This window comes from Notolepis coatsorum, assembly GCF_963971535.1.
Source record: "Notolepis coatsorum genome assembly, chromosome: 14".
In the NCBI taxonomy this organism is placed as follows: Eukaryota; Metazoa; Chordata; class Actinopteri; order Aulopiformes; family Paralepididae; genus Notolepis; species Notolepis coatsorum.
In genome coordinates, this window is record NC_140178.1 from 72,737,120 (window position 1) to 72,761,840 (window position 24,721).

Below are 24,721 nucleotides of genomic sequence, written 5' to 3' on the forward strand. Positions count from 1 at the left end.
CTTTCATACTCTTTTCACATAACTGCCCAATTGCACAGCCCTGCTAATTATCCCATCCCACTGTATTGTTCTTTTTATTCTAGTGTATTAGTGTATACTTGACCACATCTCGCACAGTTGTACAGCCCTGGCCTATTCTTATTTGTACCTATAATTGTACTATATTCTATTGCGCATATTTAATTTTAGTTTATATATCATTCTATTTTATTCAACCTCTTTATTTTACAGTGTACAGCGGCCTATATTTTATTTCATAATTCTATTATATTGTGCTTATATATATATATATTTATCTATGTGCTTCTATCTTAGCTTAGTTCATATTTCATTTAATTTACTCCATCTTTTTATTTATTATATGAGCGTTATTGTCTGTTGCACCGAAAACTACCAAAGCAAATTCCTTGTATGTGAAAACTACTTGGCTATAAAGAGCTTGTCTGAAGTAATTTATTTGAAATAATTCCCACCATTGTCCATTGAAATCAATGTAACTGACGTTACCCAGATGGGTGGAGAGCAGCACTGGCAGGCTTTGCGCGCTGTTCTAGTTCAGCTCTGTTTCCTCTGCTGTCCCCTACAGGCCTAAAGACGCCATGAGAGCTCTGAAGAAGAGGCTGGGTGGCAACAAGAACTACAGAGAGGTGATGCTGGCATTAACGGTAAGATGCCACCCCCCCCCCCCCCCCCCCCCCTCCCCATCACGGTCAGTCAAGATAATTGTATTGTTATCAAAAGTACCATATGGCACTGGTTTGAAGATAATTTACAAAAGGTAAATAAGAATGTAAGAAAACAAGATAATAATATAATACAATAATATCATATAACATTTACATTTACATTTAGTCATTTAGCTGACGCTTTTATCCAAAGCGACTTACAAGTTCTGTACGACAAGCCATCAGGAAGAGCACAACTCTATCAGCTGAGTAACAATGTTCATCAAAGTGTTGAGTGCTACAGTGTAGGTTAGTTTATTAGGACAAGTGCATGACAGTATGGTTAGTTAGGGTTAGATATTTTTTTATTTTTTTTAATTCAGATAATGGTTGAAGAAGTGCGTCTTTAGTCGACGGCGAAAGATTGGACGTGTTTCGGCTGTCCTAACTGGGGTGGGTAGTTCATTCCACCATTGTGGGGCAAGGACTGAGAATAGGCGACTTCTCTTTGATGACCCTCCCGGAGCTTGGATAGGAGTAGGTCTGAGGCGGCCAGAAGATGCAGAGCGTAGGGGTCTTGAGGGTGTGTAGTTAGAGACCATTGACCGGAGGTAGGCGGGAGCAGTTCCCTTTGCCGCACGGTATGCTAGGTCGAGGGCCTTGAAGCGGATTCGTGCAGCAATGGGGAGCCAGTGCAGGTCCCTAAGAAGTGGGGTGACATGGGCCGACTTCGGTAGGTTTGAGATCAGGCGGGCCGCTGCGTTCTGAATGAGTTGAAGAGGCTTAGTGGCAGTGGCCGGGAGGCCAGCGAGCAGTGCGTTGCAGTAGTCGAGGCGGGAGATGACTGTTGATTGGACGAGGAGTTGGGTGGCTTCTTTTGTCAGGAAGGGGCGTATCCTTCTGACGTTGCTCAGGAGGAATCGGCAGGTTCTGGTTGTCGCTGCGATGTGAGCAGAGAAGTTCAACTGGTCGTCGAGGACAACACCAAGGTTCTTGGCGGTCGGGGACGCGGTCACAGCTGCATTCTCGACTGTGATGGAAAGGTCGGTCAGGGGGGAGGATTTGGCCGGCAGGTGGAGCAATTCTGTTTTGCTTAGGTTCAGTTTGAGGTGGTTGGTCGTCATCCAGGCGGAGATGTCGGACAGACAGGCCGAGATCCGCTCAGAGACGTGGATATCTGAGGGAGGGAAGGAGAGGAAGAGTTGAGTATCGTCGGCATAACAGTGGTAGGAGAAGCCATGAGACGTGATAATGTTACCCAGTGATTTAGTGTAGAGGGAGAAGAGAAGGGGTCCTAAAACCGAGCCCTGGGGGACACCCGTCCGCAGGGGGCGGGTGGCCGACAGGGTCCCTCTCCATGACACTTGGTAGGAGCGGTCATTGAGGTATGATGACAACCAAAACAACAAAAATCAAATAAAGAGGTAGAAACACGTTGAAGCACGGGACTGCTGTTCTTGAGTCAGTAGTTATTTGCAGATATAGCAATAGGCATATAGGGGTAATTATTATTCTATATGGATTGTAGAGATTGTAGCATGTTAATTTAGCCGATTGCCTGTTCTTTGGCCATCACATTGCACAAGTGGTTATTACCGGCAAATAATTCACATCTCCCCTACATCCTAGCAGTATTCACAGATATGTGTTTACCTTTGATTTATCCCAACACTTGGCTAGATGTAAAGAGGTAATTTTATTAAATTGATTTGCAGTTTGGGTAAAAAAGACTTCACACAGTTGTTGATTAAGTAGACTTATTTGATCAGTAGAGTAAATTCTCTCTAATGAGGAACGTTGGGTTTTAAAACCATGTGGTCTGCTCTATTACTAGTGTCATCTGCTATGTTTCTCTTCAAAAAGCAACATAGCAGCAACCCCCCCCCCCCCCCCCCCCCCCCACCAGGCCAACTTTAGAGGAGTCATACTCTTTCTTTGAGCTTCATTACTGGACTGGACCTTATCATACTCACTCTGGTGATTCTGCTTATGGTCCCCGGAGTTTGCACTGAATTAGGAAAATCTACTTTTAGCTTCTGTGCCCTTGTGCCTTGAATGATCCTTTAGTATCCATTGGTCAGTTTAAATCTATAATAGTCAACCATTTCACCTCAGTCTGTAGTTGTTTTAATTCATTTAAATTGTTGAATTGATTGACTTTTCTCTTTCTATATTGTTTTTGTATTATGTACTGTACCTCTCTACGACTACGTCATTGGTAAATGAAAGCTTGCTCTCAATGATCTTTCGAGATTAAATAAAGATAAAAACAAAACGAAAAAAAACCAGCCAACCAGCCAGCACCTCTCGTGAGAGCTCCCGCTAGTTAAAGTTTCCCCTGGCCCCTCAGTGTCACAGAGAAGCAAAGTCTCTTTTCTAGCTGATTCACCCTCATACAACTTTCTACGTCATCCTGCCCCATCTTCATCTTCTCAATCAGTCTTCTATATATATCTATCTCTCACCCCCCCTCACATCACTCTCTCTCCCTCTCCCCACATCTCTCTTTCTCTCTCTCTCTCTCTTTCTGCAGGTGTTGGAGACGTGCGTAAAGAACTGCGGCCACAGGTTCCACGCCCAGGTGGCCAACAGAGATTTCATCGACGGCGTTCTGGTCAAAATAATTTCCCCAAAACCAACCCTCCGACCATCGTACAAGACAAAGTACTGGCCCTCATACAGGTAGTAACCCTCCGACCATCGTACAAGACAAAGTACTGGCCCTCATACAGGTAGAAACACTCCGACCATCGTACAAGACAAAGTACTGGCCCTCATACAGGTAGCAACCCTCCGACCATCGTACAAGACAAAGTACTGGCCCTCATACAGGTAGCAACCCTCCGACCATCGTACAAGACAAAGTACTGGCCCTCATACAGGTAGCAACCCTCCGACCATCGTACAAGACAAAGTACTGGCCCTCATACAGGTAGCAACCCTCCGACCATCGTACAAGACAAAGTACTGGCCCTCATACAGGTAGCAACCCTCCGACCATCGTACAAGACAAATTACTGGCCCTCATACAGGTAGCGCACATCGCTTTCTCATGGTCAATGCTGCCTTCAGGCTGTGATAGTTATTAGACAAAGGGTTCTCTCTCTTGGTACAGGGCTAGCGGTATGTAGTGCACACAAGTATTCACTCTCATTAACTACTCCTCGGGGTGTGACTTCACAAGTAGGCGTAAATGGGTGTGACCTGAAATACGCCACTGCGAAGATTTTGCGCTACGTGACGACACACCATCTAATATCGTTGCATGATATCGGCTGAAGTGTTTTCCCACTTTACTGTTAGACATTATGTGAGTCATCTCCATAAATGGCACCACATAGCTGATGCTGCCTAGTGGCTCTGCCACCCCACCTAACGGTTGTGATGGTGGGACAAAGCAATTGGAAATCGGGTCATTTCAATGGACATTTCGGTGGTGACATGGAGCTACAGATGTACATGGAGCACACCCGACAAATGGCGCTCCATGACGGGCAGGCGAGGAGACTGATCTTGGCTCGATGGGCGAGCGCGACTTCAAGTTGAAGCTGAGCTGTGCTCAAACATTTTCGCAATATTCTAATGACGCTGTGAAGTATTAATGAATTAATCACTGAGTAAATTGGAAAAAAAACACAATCAGATCCCTGTGCTTTTCTCACAAAAACTAAATTTAAATATAACATTGGAAAAAGAAAATGTTGCCGTCATTGGTCCTCATTCTCGAACATGTTTGTAAGTACCTTTGTAAATATCTTGGTAAAAATAATTTTGTACTAACACATTTACAAAAATCCTCCTCCGGATTCCTGAAAGCCTGAAACGGTCTCCCTAAGTGGCCAAAATCTTCACAGCTGGGTTCCCATGAATGAAATACGTCACTCATTCTTAAACTGCAACGCGCATTCTCGTACACAGGAATTTGCATACAGACACGCCCCGCCAGCTCCTTATAAGGACAAAGGAGGCGTGTGCAAAACGGCAAAGGGTTGGCATTGCATCTGCACCATGCTGACCCATTCGCGTCTATGCCTTCTACAACGCTGTTCGGTTTCCGGGTTCCTCTGATTGGCCGCTGACCTATGCTATTACGCCCCCCTTTACACTCTCGCGCTGTGAAGCGCCAGCGGGGCGATGCGGTGGTTTCTCTCCGGCTTCCGTGCGCCGCGCTGCCGCCGGCTTGACTCTGTCCAGCTCCAGCAGCAGCGGCCGTTTTCCGCCGCCTGCGGTATCCTCCCTCCGAGGCGGCTCGTTCTTATTATTATCCCCCATTGTTCAGGTCGACATGGTCGCACAAACACCCGTTGGAGGAGTAGTGGGGGAGAAGAAGAGGAATATTTTTAAATAGCAAGAATTATCGACTGGCAACTCTGTGCTCGTCATACCTGCAGCTGCTGGTACTGTATGGAGAGAGAGGCACACAACAACAGACAGACAGCTCAGTGATTGAAACTGGCTGTCTGTCTGTTGTTGTGTGCCTCTCTCTCCATACAGTACCTGCAGCTGCACCCTGATGTAAACAGGGGGACTCTGATGTAAACAAGACAAACGTCTTTCTCTGGTCTGCAACCCCTTAACAATTGTGTGTATTGAGCCGTACTGTATTGTACCCATTCTGCAATCTGTTAAATAAAGTGTTCATTCATTCATTCATTCATTCATTCATTCATTCATTCATTCACGAGCACAGAGTTGCCAGTCGATAATTCTTGCTATTTAAAAATATTCCTCTTCTTCTCCCCCACTACTCCTCCAACGGGTGTTTGTGCGACCATGTCGACCTGAACAATGGGGGATAATAATAAGAACGAGCCGCCTCGGAGGGAGGATACCGCAGGCGGCGGAAGACGGCCGCTGCTGCTGGAGCTGGACAGAGTCAAGCCGGCGGCAGCGCGGCGCACGGAAGCCGGGGAGAAACCACCGCATCGCCCCGCTGGCGCTTCACAGCGTGAGACAGCGCGAGAGTGTAAAGGGGGGCGTAATAGCATAGGTCAGCGGCCAATCAGAGAAACCCGGAAACCGAACAGCGTTGTAGAAGGCATAGACGCGACCCATTCAACAGGTAGCATGGAAGCGATTTGCGACTGATCTCAAAATGACATTAGATTCAAATGTATTGTCATTATACAGCACAAGTACAATGCAACCAGAGTGCAAATGTAACAGTGAAGTGCAATAGTAACATACAATGCACAGGTGATGAAACCCAGACATCTCATTTAGTAATGTCAATACTGAACGACTGCATGCTTGTCAAGAGCTAGTCATTCTTTTTTGTAATTTTTTCCCCCCCATATAGCAATCACAAAATACCTTCAGGAAAACCGTTATCCCACTCCGTCACTTCTCCTCTTCTCTCCCTCGTGTGTATAGCTGGCCAGAATCCCTGTTGCCTAGCAACTCAGACTCCAGTAGACTTGCCGGGATTTCTCTGCCTTCGAGAGCATGCATCGTTTGTCGCTGATTTCTGCACTTATTTCCCCTCCAAGGCTCAGGCATATAAAAGTCTATTGGATCATGTCTCCAGCACCCCCACAGCCGTAGCTACAACCACTTAATGTCAAGGCTCTCGTCCACATTCATTCATGTTCTCCCCCTGCTCTCTCTCCCATGATTTCAGAATACCGGAAGTGTTGCAGTGGTCTATATACTGTTCAATTCTGTTATTGAAATGCACACTGACTGACCAAAAGAAGAAAACTACTGCTCGAGGGATTTCTAACTGATGATCCGGCTCATGTCAGTCTGAACACCCAGTAACTGTGGGGGAGAGTGTCATTAGTATAGGTTCTAATGGACAGTTATTTTCTTTTTGATCAAGTTTATTTTTTTATTTTAAAATGTTAACAACAACAAACAACAACACAATATCGACAGTAACAATAATAATAATAATAATAATAATAATAATAATAATAATAATAATAATAATAATAATAATAATAATAATAATAATGACTAATAAAGAATAATAAATACCGATCTAAACTTAACTAATAAATACAAAATACCAATATACCAAATAAAAACAAAAATACACCACAAACACAAAAGACATTCACGTAGTTCTATGTTTCTAGCGCTTGAGTGCCGGAAACGTAGATCTACGTTTTTCTCTCTGTATTTCTTTTATTCGCTATTTCCATTAATAATTTAACGGTCTAAACCACATTTCATTCTTGCATGAGGAAGGATAATAAAAAAATTACAACATGATAACTGGATTTCACTAAAACGCTATTATCGCATATTTTTTCCTGGGATCACTCGGAAGCACCCAAACTATACTCATATTTAAAACGGAAATGTACGGATGAAAATCTGTTTTTTGCATGTTGACCAGAAGTAACTCACTGACAATCGACGGTTTTATTAGATCCATAGCTATAATATAAACATTCAGCTATATTAAACAGAGCGATGGCAGACAACGGCTCAATTCCCGGAAGGGGCATGGCACCGGCCCAATGTGTTAATGGAGAGTTTTATTGTCACATGGTGTCAATGTACTTTAAAACTAGCCACTGAAACCAGTACTAGTGTCACATGGTGCCATTGTATTTAGTACTGGCTTCTGTGGTTGGTTTTAGTGTCACATGGTGTATTTAGTACTGGTTTCGGTGGTTAGTTTTAGTGTCACATGGTGTCATTGTATTTAATACTGGTTTCAGTGGTTGGTTTTAGTGTCAGTGGTATAGACGGTATGGCACTGGTTTCGATGGGAGCATTTTAAGGTTCCATCATCACAGGACATAGGTGAGCAGCAGCCTCTAGTCATATATGTCTATTGTTGGAAAGCATGTGTTCCCAGGTGTTGTGCTGCAGACTGCTGCCTGGTGCTATCCGGTTACCCAGGGGGCATCTGGACTAGCAGGTGCTGTTCTCCTCTCTCTTCCCTGTGTCCTCTCGTTATTTATAGGTATTGGTCGGTAGGCTTTTGGAAACCCCTCTGGGACACACACCTCTTTTTAGACAAGGACTCTCTGTTCTGCAACCTCTCTCTGGTCTATTTGGCTGTGTTGAAGGATGTTGGACGCTGCTTGACCTTGTCTTGGTCTGAATTAGTTTTGTGGTGCTGGGATGTCTCTGAAGTCACTGCAGGACGCAAAAAGGCATCGTCATCGCAATGTGATGACGTGCACTATTGACTCAATGTGATGAAGTTGAAATAGGCCTGTCAGTCACATCATCATGACTCAATGTGATGAAGTTTAAATAGGCCTGTCAGTCATGTCATCATGACTCAATGTGAGGCAAGTTTAAATAGGCCTGTCAGTCATGTTATCATGACTCAATGTGAGGCAAGTTTAAATAGGCCTGTCAGTCATGTCATCATGACACGATGTGAGGCAAATAACAAATAATTGATAATAGACAAGTATGTGTTCCTTATGCTTTCAGCTAAAACATTGAAGGTAAAACTTATTATTATTATAATATTTTTCCTATTTGAATTAGCAAGGGTATTTTTTCTCCCTGCTGAACCATACCGAATCGAAAACCGTGATATGAACTGCACCATGAACCTTTCCACCCCTAGTATGCATATACTGTGGCACACAAAAAGTGTATCCTTTGATTAGCTGACTAAGGCTGTACTTATTGGTGTAATTATCTCTGGATAATAATGTCTGCCAAGAGCTTCAACACTTGCATCCTGCTAATAACCTTTTTCCTGTTCATAGGCTCATGTTATAGTATGTAATGTCATGTTAATACGTGTGTGTGTGTGTGTTTGTTTGTTTTAGGCCTGGGCGGACGCCTTCAGGAGTAGCCCTGACCTGACAGGCGTGGTCCACATTTATGAGGAGTTGAAGAGGAAAGGCATTGAGTTCCCCATGGCAGACCTGGATGCTCTGTCACCCATTCACACACCACAGAGGGTGAGGAGCAGTGGACACGCGCACACACACACACACACACACACACACACAATTAACCCCTATTAATTTGGCTTGATTTTCTTCCAGGGCGTTCCCGAGGTGGACCCAGCCGTGCTCAAGTACAAAGCCCCCGTCCCACCTGCCGTGGCCCCCCCTAAACCCGCAGCAGTCCTGACCCCCTCCTCCTCCGCCACACAGATCCCCCACATCCCCAACACACCGGGCCCCATCACAGCCAACCCTGAACAGGTGACACACATTAATATAATGCCACATGAACTAGGGGACGTGCACAAGAGGTGGGGAGGTGGGGGCTACAAACAAAGAATAAATTATTCAGAGTTTGTTGGCTTGTGTCAGTCTGCACTGTAAGAATTATTAGGCATTAGCACAATGTTCATTATCATTGCTTTGGATCCAATTTCGACATGTTTGGTTGTAGTTTAATCCGTTTGCGTTTACAGTCTTCTATAGTGGAAATAGTTTTTTTATTCATATACAGGAACATATTTCTAACAGACCAGCAGAAAGCTTTAAATAACCACCTCAAGCTGTATACCATCACAATAGACTGACAGGATTCAGGTGAAAAATCTGTGAAATGCCCCTTTTAACACATTCGGCACCAGACCCGAGATATCCCGGGTTAACTCGCCATGTGTTGGGCACCAAGACCCGAGATTTCTCTGGTTTTGGTCGTTTATTCCTTTATTCGATATTTTTATTCATTATTCATCCACGGACCTCTGTGTTACCATAGGCCGGGGAATGAGTCTGAGGTCGCCAAACTGCAATACCAGCCGCATCCCGCTAGACTGCAGTATTGAGCACCCTTTGTAACCTTATTATGCCGTGGGCCAAATGGACATTGGATGTACCAGATGGCGATCAAACAACTGGAATATTATTTTTGGAATACCCCCGATCACAGGTAAGAACGATCTGACGTCAATTTTAGCTTGATCCTGCAATGCTTTTATACCGATCGGGCTGATAAGCGTTTTTAGTGTTCAATACGAATGCCGTTACTGACAATCAAATAATCAGAAACGACCCCCCCCCTTATGGAACATAACACCTATGATATGATATTGATTTAGAGATAATAGCGTATACAGGTAAGAAATGGCAACGTCTATAGTGGAATTGACGTATACAGTAGGGCTATAATTCAGCATTTCATGAATTACACTAGACCGCTCTAAAACCATACTTATATTCACCACGGTATAACACAGGAACGTATGGATGGAAACATTTATTTGTTTTCACATATTGAACGATAGATAGGTGATGTCAAATGGGCCATAGTATTGTATCCATAGCTATAATATAGAATATAGTTATAGCTCTACAAACAAGGTGACTCAGTCCTATTGTTTAAAGCGCGGCCTAGCTCGGCCTAGCTACAGCGGGCCCTAACTAATAGCTGGCGACGAATGAGTTAAGAGCTTTTAAGTCTGAAAAGAGGAATAACTTTCCCATTTCATGCTCCCAGTTTGATAATCGATCATACAGACACCGTGACCCCCAATATCACCCCCTTATAACAAGAAACAAAATGTTAAATGTAATCAGGTCTATGAAACCGTTTTAGTTTACTCTGTAAGCTTAACCTCTTAAGCCCTAAGCCATATTTTCTTTTAAATTCGCCTAAAAGTACATACCCAAGTAAATGGAATGCTGCTCCACTTCTACAAGGGCCATTTGCATGTTCTTGGTATCTAGGGACATCTATGGACCTCAGGGAATGTATTCCCAGTATTCTCAGAAAAATTGTGTCTGTTACTATGCTTGAGTAAATTGTAATGAACCAAAGGAGAATATAAATTATTATTATAATTTTTTTTTTAATCTTTGATGGTGAATAACACCATGCTAACATTGACCAGACGTGGAGCGTCTGAGCTCATTCATTGACCACTGAGCTCATTCAGCACCTTCTTGAGATCAAGTGTACAAGAAATCTAAGCAAATGAATAAAGGGCAGATGAGTTACAGTTTTTTTTTTGTAGATGCAGTACTGAATTTTGCCATCTAGACACATGCAATTTTAAATATGAATATATAATATAGAATATCAGGCCTATAAATGACCTTATTATGGCCAAGTCATACATCTATGGATCGGGCCGAATCTCCTCTTTCCAAAGGCAGAGTTAACCACCTCTAGTACCACCAGGTGCCTGTAACAGGGTAGCAAAGACCGTGAATGAAATCTACTGTAAGTACAGTTACTTTTTTGTAATGAAAGATGCTCCGCCATTTTTCATCAGATTGAGATGTGTTTTTTTCCTAGGCGTTCACAGAACGGTAAAGAAACAAACTACGTTCTATTTTATGGCAATAACGTTCAGGTTTGTTCGACCCATGAGACTCATTATTTCACGTTTGACAGGGCCAGGGGTAGCATGGGCTGTGTAGTGTAGTTTTATGAAATTCGAAAGCCCTGGGTCTCTTCTTTCATAGGATTACAAATGCGTATGACAGCTTCCTTTATTTCCGTCTAATTAATCTGGTTTCCGCCGGGATGCGCCGAGATATTTATGAATTAATATTTTGCTTAAAATCATTGGTAAACAAATGTAGTGTGGAAAATATACACTTTGACTGCTGTTTTGATAGGGTTAGGGTCTTTACTCTTGGCTACATTTGAAAAAGAAATGCAACATTAATTAATATGGACTGTATTGATCTATTTATGACGTGATATTAAATACCAGACCGCTCGGGCTTAAGGGGTTAATGACATCTAGGGCTGTCATTAACGACTATTTTGTTATCGATTAATCATTGATTATTTTATGGATTAATCTATAAGCTTGCTGCTTAATTGACCAGAAAAAACAATAATTGATTACATTTGTAATGGAACATTTTATATTTTAATTAGTATTCATAATATTGATAATAACATTCATCATGAGCCATGAAGTTTATTTATGTCTATAAATGCTGTGTAGTGTGGATGCCTACTGTACATGAGTAGGGTGAGTATTATAGCTACTTTATTATCTTGAAATAATATAACACCCACCAGTTACTATGACATTGTTTACCATTCAATCTATATATGTCTGTAGCTAAATGATGAAAAAAAAGATCAGATGAATAAATAAATGGATTACCTGGTATGTTGAACTGATCACGTGACGTTTGAGCCCAGATGTTTCAACACATTTATTTATTTTTAGCAAAGGCTGACTTATTTAACAAATTACCGGTATGCCCACTTAATAATAATTTCATATAGACTAAAACACTGTGAGACGCACACATATACACGTATGACTCTGCTGCAGTCCCGTTCCCAGACGAGCGCCTCCACGCAGTTTGGAACATATTGGGCACCTCGCACAAACTCTTGATGAGACTAAAGCCATATGTTTTCATTGAACTATTAACTGGAAAATGATATCTGTATGCAACATCATTGTGTATGAAACATGGTTAGTCTACGTTAATTAATACACCCACTCGCTTGCTGTGTGAATTCTGCTAACGTTGCCTGTGTTCCGTCATGGACTTAGTTTGGCATTGTGCGCGGATGTAGGACTTGTAGGTACTGGTAGGATTAACTCAGCGTTAGCACATACAGCCCCTCCTATTAAAGTGCAGATTGTCAGGAGTCCAGTGCATATGCGAAAGGGGCTTCAGGTTGTGTGTTTTTGGGGGACAAGCATGCTATTTATTTTTCCACTAATTTGTTGCGTGTGCGCGAGTGATTGGGAGATAAATTGAGAGGAACTTGACTTACTGTAAGCTTGGCAATTTTTTCACCTGCCATAATGTTTATATTGCATATTGTCCTGTACCCTGACAAATGTAATAAGACCAGTGTTTGTGAGTTATTCATTGTTGGTGTTGTGAGTTATTGATTGATTGCTCTAAGGCTAAGCAACTCTCGTTTTCTCCACTTATGTCATGCTTTTGGGTTTTACCAGCTTCAATAAAATGTGTTATAGAACTAACCATATACTGGTTAGTTTAGACAAGACTTTTTAAGACTGCTAGTCTGCTACAGAGTTACACGTGCATAACGTTACCACGTTGCTCCATCCTGTTGGGTAACAGCTCCTGGATGCTTTCGGCATGGCCGTCATGCTATTGTGATATGCCATTTCGGCTTTGCACAGCGTGCAAAGCACCGTATTATTGGGTTGTTGGTTAAAGAATTCCCACACTTTGGATGCTCTGGGTCGGTTTCTTTTGGATGTACCCTCTCCCGCACTCTCAGCTGGGTTTTCCGCCATGTTCAAAACAATACGACGCATCGATCATGAATATGCAAATCGACGAAATTACATTGTCGACGGTGTCTACTAATCGTGACAGCCCTAAATTTGACCCCATGTGTGTGTGTGTCTGCCACTCGATAAGCCCTGGGTGCGTCCTAATGACCTTTGACCCCTTGTGTTTGTGTCTGCCACGCGATAAGCCCTGGGTGCATCCTAATGACCTTTGACCCCATGTGTGTATGTGTGTCTGCCACTCGATAAGCCCTGGGTGCGTCCTTTATGACTTCTGACCGTGTGTGTGTGTGTGTGTGACCCTAGATCGCCCGGCTGCGCAGTGAGCTGGACATTGTGAGAGGAAACACCAAAGTGATGTCGGAGATGCTGACGGAGATGGTCCCTGGCCAGGAGGAGGCCTCCGATCTAGAACTGCTGCAGGTTAAAGGCACCTCTTTTTCTTTTAATCAAATTTAATTTAAGACTACCAGCGTGTCTTTTCTCCTTAGTAAATGTAAAAACACTATGATGCTGCTTATATTCACTAAATAGATAATAATAATATGGGAGGTAATCCGTAACAAATAAACAAGATCAGGATCAAACACATCAAGGGCTGGTTACTTTTGACCTCTGGATGATATGGAATGATATACATTTAAAAATGTTTACATTTGGTAATTTAGCTGATGCTTACAAGTTCTGTACGACAAGTCAGCAGGAATGGTACAACTCTTACAGCTGAGTAACAATATGGATGATATGATGTTGATATAGATTATTGGTCTGAGATTAGAACAACTCTGAGGTGCTTTGGGAATGCAAGCCCCAATGTCTGTCTGCTTAGCCCAGAATCATGCAAAAAGACATCTTGTTGTTTTGATCGCACGCTGGGAATCTGCTGGATTCCTCTCCCAACGTAGCCTCTCCAATGGTCTCCAAAAGTTGCAACAATGCATTTCCTAAATATTTGAAACCATTGCCATTTGAACTCAATCTGTTTGCCTTTTATTAACCTTGTTCCCAGTTGTATCTCCGTGAGATAAAGCCTGGTAAAGAACTACTGCTGAAAGTGTCTATGGTGTGTCTATGACAGGTACAGTATTTTCCCAGACGCATTCAAAACTGCTGTCGTAAGACCCTTACTAAAGAAACACAAACTAGACAGTAATGTACTAACCAACTATAGGCCAATATCCAACCTCTCATTCATCAGCAAGATACTTGAAAAAATGGTCTCAATACAAATAAACTCATTTCTCAAAGAAAACAACATCATGGAGGAATTTCAATCAGGCTTCAGAACACACCATAGCACTGAAACTGCTCTTACAAAAATAATTGGTGACCTCAGAATAAACTCTGATGCAAACAAAGTCTCAATTCTCGTCCTATTAGATCTAAGCGCAGCGTTTGACACGATCGACCATGATATCCTAATAAATCATCTAGAAAAGTTAGTTGGTCTTTCTGACTATGTATTAAACTGGTTCAGAACATATATCAAAGGGAGAAAATATTACGTCATGCTTGGAGATCATTCTTCTGAGAAACATGACGCCTACTTCGGAGTTCCACAGGGGAGCTGCCTTGGTCCATTATTATTCTCACTATACATGCTGTCATTCGGAGACATCATTAGAAAACACAATGTATGTTTCCATAGTTACGCAGATGACATACAATTGTACATCTCCTCTGAACCAAATGATCACACAGCTATAAACTCTATTTCCGCCTGTCTCTTAGCAATAAACAAATGGATGACGAACAACTTCCTAAAATTAAATGAGGGCAAAACTGAAATCCTACTAGTCGGTCCTACTTTGTATAACTACTCCTTGGATCTAGTCTTGGTGTTATAATAGACTCAGACCTAAGCTTTAAATCACACATCAACAAGGTGACAAAAACATCATTTTCCACCTTAGAAACATAGCTAAGGTACGGCCGTTTATAAATCAAAAAGACGCTGAAAAACTGATCCATGCCTTTATCTCAAGCCGACTTGACTACTGTAATGCACTGGCCTGCACTGGCCTCCCAAAAAAAAACACAATGACTCCAACTCATTAAAAACTCTGCAGCTAGGCTACTAACTAGAACCAAGAGGAGAGACCACATCAGTCCAGTATTAGCTAACCTACACTGGCTTCCGGTAACATTTAGAATTGATGTCAAGGTCCTCCTCCTTATATACAAAGCACTAAATGGAACAGGACCAAGCTACATTGCAAATTCTCTAGTCAACTATGTGTCTCCTAGAACATTGCGATCATCTACTACTGGTCTATTGAAGGTTCCAAGCCACAGTCTAAGGAAAATCGGGGATGCAGCCTTTGCAAACTATGCACCAAAGTTATGGAACACACTACCTATGGACATTAGGGAAGCTAGATCTCTTAATATTTTCAAAAATAAGCTAAAAACGTACCTCTTCACCATAGCCTTCTAATACACCCCGCTGTTGATTGTACTGTAGCACTATTTTACTCTGTCCATTCTATTGCATCATTTTACTATCTATTCTATTCTACTATTCTATTATTGCACTGTATTATTTTACTCTGTCTATTGCTTTTTATTACAGGTTCAAAACTGTCAGGTATTAAACTGTGTGGGTATCAAACAAGAGACTGTCAGGCTTTAAAACTGTGTAGGACCCAGGCCTAGAACTGCACCCTGAGAGAGGGAACTGCGCCCTGAGAGGGAGGTTTGCCCTAGGTGGGAGGTTCAAAGGGTCAAAGTGGGTATAAAACAGGAGGGAAGACTGTCAAGTTTTAAACTGTGGATACCAAACAGAGAATGTGAAGACGACTTTGAACTGTTGAACAGTAATCCAGAACTATTTTATTGCAATGTGAGCTGCAGTTTCTGTATGAAAGGTGCTTTACATTTTTATTATTTTATTATTATGGGGTAGAATTTCCGATGTATGTACTTCCCCTGGAAGCTGCCTCCGAACGGACCAAACTTTTCCCGAATCATGTCGGCAAACAAGCTAGAACGTCCCAGTCATGTAGTAAATTCTTCAGGCAAAGCCGTTGCAGTGGCTTAAACGAGGAAATATTATGCACTATAATTGTTTTGTCGAAACTGGAACGCCTGCAGCTTGTACTTCCTGTACGTCCGTTTAGACACTTTAGGAGGCATATCTTTTTAGCCTTTTATAAACCTCTGAATACTGTATGAGGCATTTACTCTGTGGGCCACTAGAGGGAGCCGCAACTCCAGGTGTCCAGCTAGCGCTGGTCTTAGAATTCCTAGTCGGGGTTCACACTCATTCTGGAAATCCAGAGATTTGATTTCCAGTCATGGGAAACCTGAAACATTGACTGAAATTACCAAATGTCCTGGACATTTTTAATTGTATTTTAGCACCTTGCTCAGATTACCCATGTTAACCCATAGGTGTGTATTTTGTTTGAAACTCGACTAGGATTATAACCAAGTTTGGCCCATGCTCCCTTTGTTTTGGCTGCCATGGCATATGACAAGCTTGTGCCTCTTGTTTTTAAAGTGCTCTAAAATCCTAACCGTAATGACTACAAAACTATACATTTTGTGATGGGTGTAGCAGTCACCTGTAATGAACCTGAGAGACTTCAGCATCAACCCTGCATCATTAAAAAGCATCAACCCTGCATCATTAAAAAGCATCAACCCTGCATCATTAAAAAGCATCAACCCTGCATCATTAAAAAGGAGGAATAAAACTGTGGTTAAAGATTAACATTAAAAGATTAAACTGGACTTTGAAGAAGTCTTTATTCATTGCACACATTGACAATGTCGTCATGCAGCGACACACACATGTGATGGGTGGCACACACAGGAACACACGCATGCAATTTTTGGGTCGCCCATTCAATTTCGTCTCTGCGCTTGACCCATCCCGTCGTCCTTCCTCCCAAGGGCAGCCGGGAGCTGACATGGGCTGTGACGTGGGGCCGAGCCCGGGGACCAATCCAAGTGCTCCTGTCCGTCTTCGTCAGCGTTGGCGATCTGTTCTGCATGTTTTTCCATTGGGTTTATATTCTGGAGGGGAACATGCAAACACAGAAAGGCCCGGGGGATACCCCACCTGGGTACCTGGTAGGGGTGGGCGATATGGCATAAATATCATATCGCGATACTTTCTGACCTTTTGCCGATACACATCACGATGTTTTTCCTTTTTTTCCCAAACGATTTTTTATGAGGCTTACCAAGACTATTTAAGTTTGCAAGCTAACATTAAAGACAAAAGACCTGGTGGTAAATAAAGTCTTTATTGTTTCTTAACTTAACCTCTAAAAAAGTTCCCACTGTAAGCAGTGGTCCGCTAACTCCCGTATAGATCGTGGACAGAGTGCAAGCCCCCTCTGGCCAAATCCACTCTGGTATTTGTGTCAAGTCTAGGTTTGTGGGAAAGAAAGACTATTAAGAGATGCCTCACAATAGGGGATCCAGGCCGTCCGCCTAAAAAAGGTTTTCCTCAGACTGTTGAACAATCAAGGTAAAAGTACAAAGACGGTTGAACAATCAAGGTAAAAGTACAAAGACGGTTGAACAATCAAGGTAAAAGTACAAAGATGGTTGAACAATCAAAGTAAAAGTACAAAGACTGTTGAACAATCAAAGTAAAAGTACAAAGACAGTTGAATATTCAAAGTACAAGTGTTTTGTATGTGCACCTGACCAAATATTCAGTCACTTACAAAATACAAGTGAATTTAGAATAAATATATATGTGTTTTACATTTTTCTGCGTTGCTCTCTCAAGGGAAGGTAGTGTTTTGGATGTTAACCAACTACAATGTTCATGCTCTATAGGGACCTCTGCTCTTAATCCTCGCCCCTCACATACTCACTGCTCACTGGCCCATTAATTTATAGCAGCAGTCGGCACTGTATTTGACCATCTGAATTTTGGATCTTGCATATGTTTCTATATAAAGCCATTGTTGGAGATCTTCCCCCTTATATCACTCCATTATTGGACCTCTGGACCTTATCATACTTGCTCGAATGATTGGCGTACACTTCAAACCCTAAGAGTTTGCACTGAACTTGGGAAATCTGCATTACACATAGGGAGGGGATACATGCATGCAACATGTAAACAACAACTATTCATTTTGGACCTTCAACATTTCTTTTATGATAAATTCATTAATCAATACTCTTTTGGGAGGAAAACAATACCCATTTTATTCCCCTCCTTTCTAAAATCTCTGTGGATGTATTCTCTCAAATAAATAATTACTCTACATAACAATTTTATCTATAGCACCATAATGACTTAACCATTTTCACCCCAGTCTGCAGTTTTATTGATGAACTTTTCTTGTTTTAAATTTTATATATGTGCTGTATTTTTCTTGACTGAGCTCGCTCTCAATGATCTTTCGAGATTAAATACATTTTTTATGAACGAATGGACACATTCACATAATTTCTTGATACAATACAGATCTGTTGTACTCTGCAAAGGAAAATAAACCTTTTTACAGCCTCTACATTTCTGTAAAACCTTTTGTTGATCAAGTGTTCCGGTCAGTCCTTGTATAAAAAGACTCCAGACAACACATTTTAGAGTAAATCACGGATCATTCCTTTAATGTTTTCTTTTGAATGTGTGTGTAGGAACTGAACAGGACATGCAGGGCCATGCAGCAGAGAGTAGTGGAGCTCATCTCGCGTGTCTCCAACGAGGAGGTGACGGAGGAGCTGCTCCACGTCAACGACGACCTCAACAACATCTTCCTCCGATACGAGAGGTCAGAGGTCAAAGGCCGGCTGGAGAGAGAGGCACACTGGTGCACCTCCATGTGTCCGCAAATTATTTTAGAATTAACCTGAATCCTATCGTTCTGTTGTGCGGAGGACATGTGACCATTTAACACTTAACTCCTCAACTCTTTCTTCAACTTTCCTCGGGTTGGACCCGCTGCAGTTGAAACTAGACTCTGCGGTTCACTAGAGGTCTGCTCTTGAGACGCAGAACACGTTGGTGAGTTTTATGTCCGACGATCACGTCCTCCTCACAACAGGCCGATAGGTTTCATATAAAAAAAATAGGGGAAATACCCCTTTAGGAAAAAACATTGTGAAACCAAATTAACACTTTGATCGCCATGGTTAAATTCATAATTTACCATCCCTAGCCAGCTCTATTTGTCTATGGAGAAGTTCCCCTTCTTTGCAGGGCTATAACTTTTTAAATTCTATTGCTAAATTGACATTATTATGGCCCATTCAATGTCCTATATCCATTGTTCAGGGTGTAGCAACGTTATACTTTTTCATTCACATATTCATACTAAAATATGGTCTAAACAGTATAAGTATGTTTTTATCGTTTTCTGCAGCTTTCTCCAGAACTTGATTTATAGCCCCAAATGCATTATATTGATGATCAAATACAGTTTGGTAGCGATCGGTGCCAGATAAAAAATTTCAACTGGAGGTACTTCTAGAAGTTACTACGTATCATCTGATGTTGACCGGATGGGCGGGGGGTCGTTTATAATTCCGTGGGCAACGTTATATCATTCACCTAGTGTGGGTCATATGATCATCAGAGCAGTTTATATGGAACATGTTAGAAAATAACGCTGGATCTTACCGTATCTTCCTCGCACCGTTGGATGATCAGCTTGGAGTAGACAGTTTTCGATTATGGGATGTTGATCTAGATCAGTGGTTCCCAAAGTCGGGGTCGCGACCCAAAGGTGGGCCGCGAGCAGCCACGGGTGGGCCGCGAGATGATTAAAACATAAAAAATAAAAATAAAAAAATATATTTTTTTAATTTTTAATTTTTAATTTTTTAATTTTAATTTTTTTTGTCAGGCCACTGAACTTAGAAGCAGGCCAGGACAGTGTTTCTAGTTGTATTCTAAAATTATATTCTATTGTATTCTAAAATGTGACTATATGGTTTTATATTAACTTAATAAATAAACAAAAACGGAAAATCTACTTATTTCAACGAACATTTCAAACTAAATAACAGATTATGCACATAAAACGCTGAAAACAACCGAAGCAACAATAGTATTTTAATGAGGCTATTATTATTATCATTATTATTTTGCAACAAGTTAGCCCTCTCATAAATAGCACATATAAATGAATAACTAACTTGAACTAACTTAATAGGATTGAAGTGATATTTGGCTTAAAAAATCGGTCGCCTGGCAAAAAAAAAATAAAAAAAAAGCCAGACGATATGCATTGGGCCGCGGCTCTCCGACGCCTTATTTTCTGGGCCCCGGCCTGAAAAGTTTGGGAACCCCTGATCTAGATGAACCATTTCCAGGTTGTATAATACTATATACGTCCAAATAACGTTGTTTATTGAGTTAGGGCGAGCGATTGATTATCCAGTGTGTCGAGATGGAGTCCGGCTAACGATCGCGAGTGCCCGGACGAAATATGGATGAGCACTTCCTGTTTGGCGCGTCACTTCCTGTTGGCCGATCTGCCGATCGGCCACCAGATGGCGCTCTTGAACCGTTAGAGAGTTGAGTGGAGATCAGCAGTATATCTCAGGTCCCCGGAGGAGAAATATGATTTCGATCACAGATTTTTGAAATATTGATATCAAAGATGTGTTACGGCGTCTTCGGCAGAATGAGCATGGCGGGCAATGACGAGTTACGGCGTTTCCGGCGATTAAAGTGTTAATGCATTTACCTCATTATAATTCAATTTACTGACCTTGTAAATAAACTTTCTATTTTAATTTAATTCATATTAAATTTGGGGTAATAACTTGGTGTGCCTCCTTGTCAATGTTTACATTGCTAAGAATAAAATAGAAATACTTTATTCAGGGCGGCCGGGTAGCGCAGCAGACTAAGCGTCTGTCTACCACCACAGAGTCAGTGGTATCGAATCCGGCTGTGGTGCCTCCGGCTTGGCCGACCGTCCATACTAACACAATTGGCAGTGTTAGCGGGTGGGAAGCCGGCATGGGTGGGTCCTGGTTGTTGTAAACAGCGACTCCTACAGTTCGGTCGGGGCGCCTGCACAGCAAGGGAAAGACCTGGGGGAGGTAGTGTGACCTTCCACACGTTACTCTCCCAGTGAGAGTCCGCGTTGCCAGGTGAAAAGAAGCGGTGGGCTGGGTACACATGTGTCGGAGGAAGCATGTGATAGTCTCCGCTCTCCCAGACCGACGGTAGGGGGTAGAGTGCGCAACGACCAGGAAGGGGAGTGGGAATTGGCATAACGACTAACATTGTGATGGGAGAAAAACGGAAAAAGTAGGGGGAAAAAAAGATAATAAAAAAAAATACTTTATTCATCCCGAGGGAAATTTGGCACTACAAATCGCTCACAGTAAACGGTAAACATTTAGGTAGACAAAAACAAAAAGTCACGAATAAGAATAAAAATAAGCCTAAGAATAAAATATGGTCCGGAATATACATTTCCTATGTTACATTCTAATATAAAATATACTAATATAAAATGTCCTATGTTACATAGAACGAACAGCTTAGATGGCACATTATGTGCATGAAACAAAATCTGATGAAAGCCATTCACTTGACATCCGTGGGTCTCTACAAAACTACAATACCTCTAGAAGCTTGCCTGCTCCTTGACACATGTATGACCACATTTAGAGCAAGTCTTACCACAGCCCCTTACCATGCAACTCTTTTGGGGGGGGGGTGAGTTCATATTTGACTTGGTGGCATTAGTGTGAGTGGGAAGGAAATCGAATGGTTCATTAAAACAAAGACGTAAAGGACTTCCGGTATGCCAGCAAAGGGCACGGACGCATAAGAAACCGAGCTCCCAGGCGAAGTGAATTTCAAACACTTAAAAGAATTCAAAGAAAACATTCAACCAAGACAGAAAGGTAGATGAGTGGGAGAAACAAAAGGAAGGACCGAAGAGAAAAAAAAAAAAAAAAAAAAACATTCAATAATTCGGAAAACGAGCCGACAAAAGGACCGACACCGAAGCTAAAGCTCCCGCTAGCTTAAACAACCAGCAGCAGGCCGCCAGCATGCAGTCAGGACACGAGCCGAGCATGGAACAGGTGGACGTAATTGAAGCGATAAAATAACTGAATAAAGAACTGAAAACCGACTTAAAAGAAGAGCTCAGGAGAGTTAGCGAAGACATAAAGGATAAGCTTGATACTATCGCATCGGAGATACAGAGCCTAAAGCAACGAGTGGATGAGGTAGAGAGCCGAGTGGACAAGATGGAGGACTGGATAGCGGAGGTGTCGGATGCACTCGGAGCGAGTCTAGAGGAACACCCGAGTCGCACAATACAGGTTAGTTGACCTGGAATCCAGGGCGAGGAAGAACAACATCCACATATTCGGGATGGAAGAGGGAAAAGAGGGGGATTCGGTTCCAAAGTTTATCGAACAGTTTCTCAAAGACGAGTTATCGCTCCCACCGGACATGGAATTCAAGCTGCAAGGGGCTCATCGTGCACAGGCCACGAGACCGCCAGAAGGAGCTGGTGTTGAGAGAAGCATGGAAGAAGGGAAATATACAAATGGGGAACAAGACAATCTATATCGACCATGACTATGCACCTGAAGTTGCGAGGAAACGGAGGGAGTACAACCTAAAAAAAGCACTAAAGATAGAAGGAATCCGCTTCCAGACTCCACCCTACACCCTGAGGATCCACTGGGGCACCGGAGTCAAGACCTACACGAGCGCAACCGAGGCGCACAATGAGCTGAAGAGGCGAGGCATCACGGTGGAAGAAATGGAAGGGGAAAAGGAGAGAGATGGAGGAGAGGGAACGCGGAAGCGAGGTATTTTTTATTAGCGTAAGTTTTCTTTAGTGGTTAACGTTGGATTTAAGGGATGGAGGGGTTCCAGTTGGTCACCTTGTCTCACACCCTTAGCGAAGGGCCCTCTCCCTACGAGGGGCTTTCCCTCGCACCTACCGACGGGATAAATACCGAAGAGGAGTGGGTGTTCCCCCCCCCCTCGTTTGGAGGTCACTATGTGTGCTAAATGTTATATGTTTAATGTCGGGAGAAAATGTATGGTAAGGGGAGCCGCTAATGTATGCAAGAACTGGAAAAGGAATGTCGGGAAACCATAACTTGAAAATGGCATCTTTAAACGTCAACAGTCTTAGTAACCCAGTTAAGAGAAGTAGAATTATGACACAAATCTAAAGAGAGAAGACACAAGTGATCTTCCTACAAGAAACACACATGTCAAAAATAGAGCATGAAAAAGTTTGGATATCGAAATTAATTTTAGTTCTTGCAAGAATAGTAGGAAGAGAGGAGTGGCAACCCTGATTTCGAACTGATAAAAGAGAAAAAGGATAGTGTTAGATCCTGATCAAACTGGCCAGTATCACGTCTTCGTCTGTTTGGCCCTCCATCCAATTCCTCTGCGTTGTGTCATTTTAATGGTCCTGACGTCTCCTATACTGGCAGATAAGATCCTTATCTCTCCCCGTTAGTACAATCCGCAAACCATAATAAATCTCCACCTCCGTAAGAATTCGACACTCCGACAACGTGAAAAACCTTATGAGGAAAAGCGTTGTTTTATTGCTATAAACAGAAACCTCAGCTCAGATGTTAACGGATTGTATTGTCCTTGAAGAGTCTATTCTAATGATCTTTCGGTGTGTTCGTCTATCGTCCTTTTGTTATTCAGTCCAATAGTGGTCAGGCCTGTTCGTTAGCCAAGACTATCCTCGTGGTAGCCGAAGCTAATGATGATGTGGCATCCTTCCCCCCCCCCCCCCCCCCTCTCTGTGATGAGAGGAGAGAGTATCTTGGTCTCTTCCCTCTTAGTCTCAGTCAGATTTTTAGTCTGCCTTACACCCGGAAACACCGTTCGACTTATAGATCTTCGCCGTAGCAACGACGGCCCGCCTTCTGGTTGTCATGCGACGTACTGTCATGACAACTGCATAACCTTTCACACCATTAAAATGCAGTTTCTACTGTTTCATTAAGATGAACCGCTCTCCCTCGCTCTGCGAGACACTCGCTATCAGTGTTCTTACAAGGAATGTCAACAAACCCCCTCGCTGACGCGGTCTGTGCCTGTGAAACCACTGGTTCCACCACCGTCAATATCATCCCGTGATGATAATGATATTACCCTCTTAAAGCGTCTCTTTATATCAGTTTATAACCAAATATACATTGAAAAAAACCACCATTTTCTCTCAATAGAGAAGGGAGATACTCAATAGTTAAATGTAAAATAGATAACGTAATGATAACCCTAGTGAACACATACACCCCTCCCGAGAGTGATAGAAGATTTTTCAAACTCTTATTTGACACAATAGCCTCTGAGGCGGAAGGGATACTGATTTGTGCAGGGGACTGGAATACAATATTGAACTATTCACTAGATACAACAAGTAAATCCAGACACAACTCTCTGAGATCAAAGGACCTGAATATCTTGATTAGGGAAGCGGGGATGACGGAGGTATGGAGAAACTTAAATGCAGGAGAAAGGGATTATACTCATTACTCTGCGACGCACAATGTACACTCTAGGCTAGACTTCTTTTTAATGGATAAGAGAGAGAGACACAGGGTGGTGAGCTGCTCGATAGGAACGGCAGATATCTCAGACCACAATATGGTATCTGACCATACACTTGAACAACAGACAACGAGACACACTCTGGAGGCTGAACTTGGGGACTCTGAATGGGGAGGACCTCGTGAATCAGATTAGGAAGGAGGTAACCGAATCTATTAAAAATAATGTGGACAGCCGAGTGAAACCGACCATCCTATGGGACACAATCAAGGCAATTATGCGGGGATACCTAATCTCAAAGACTGCACACTTGAATAAGTATAGGCGAATGAAATATGATCAATTACAGAGAGACTTGAGAAAACTCTAGCAACAGGTGCAGGGAGGAGGGCGGGGTGATAGGGAACAGATGAAGGGGATAAAATCACAGCTTGAGGA

At 42.4% G+C, this 24,721-nt stretch overlaps 1 protein-coding gene across 1 annotated transcript in view; it reads left to right on the forward strand.

The window, feature by feature from the left end:
• The window catches only part of tom1l2a (target of myb1 like 2 membrane trafficking protein a), a 92,356-nt gene that overhangs the window by 36,887 nt on the left and 30,748 nt on the right, over positions 1-24,721 (forward strand). The window contains 7 exon segments of the mRNA XM_084328941.1: positions 587-665; positions 3,199-3,292; positions 3,295-3,347; positions 8,414-8,548; positions 8,636-8,797; positions 13,105-13,221; positions 18,409-18,542. Of these exon segments, the coding sequence (XP_084185067.1) occupies positions 587-665; positions 3,199-3,292; positions 3,295-3,347; positions 8,414-8,548; positions 8,636-8,797; positions 13,105-13,221; positions 18,409-18,542 (774 nt within the window).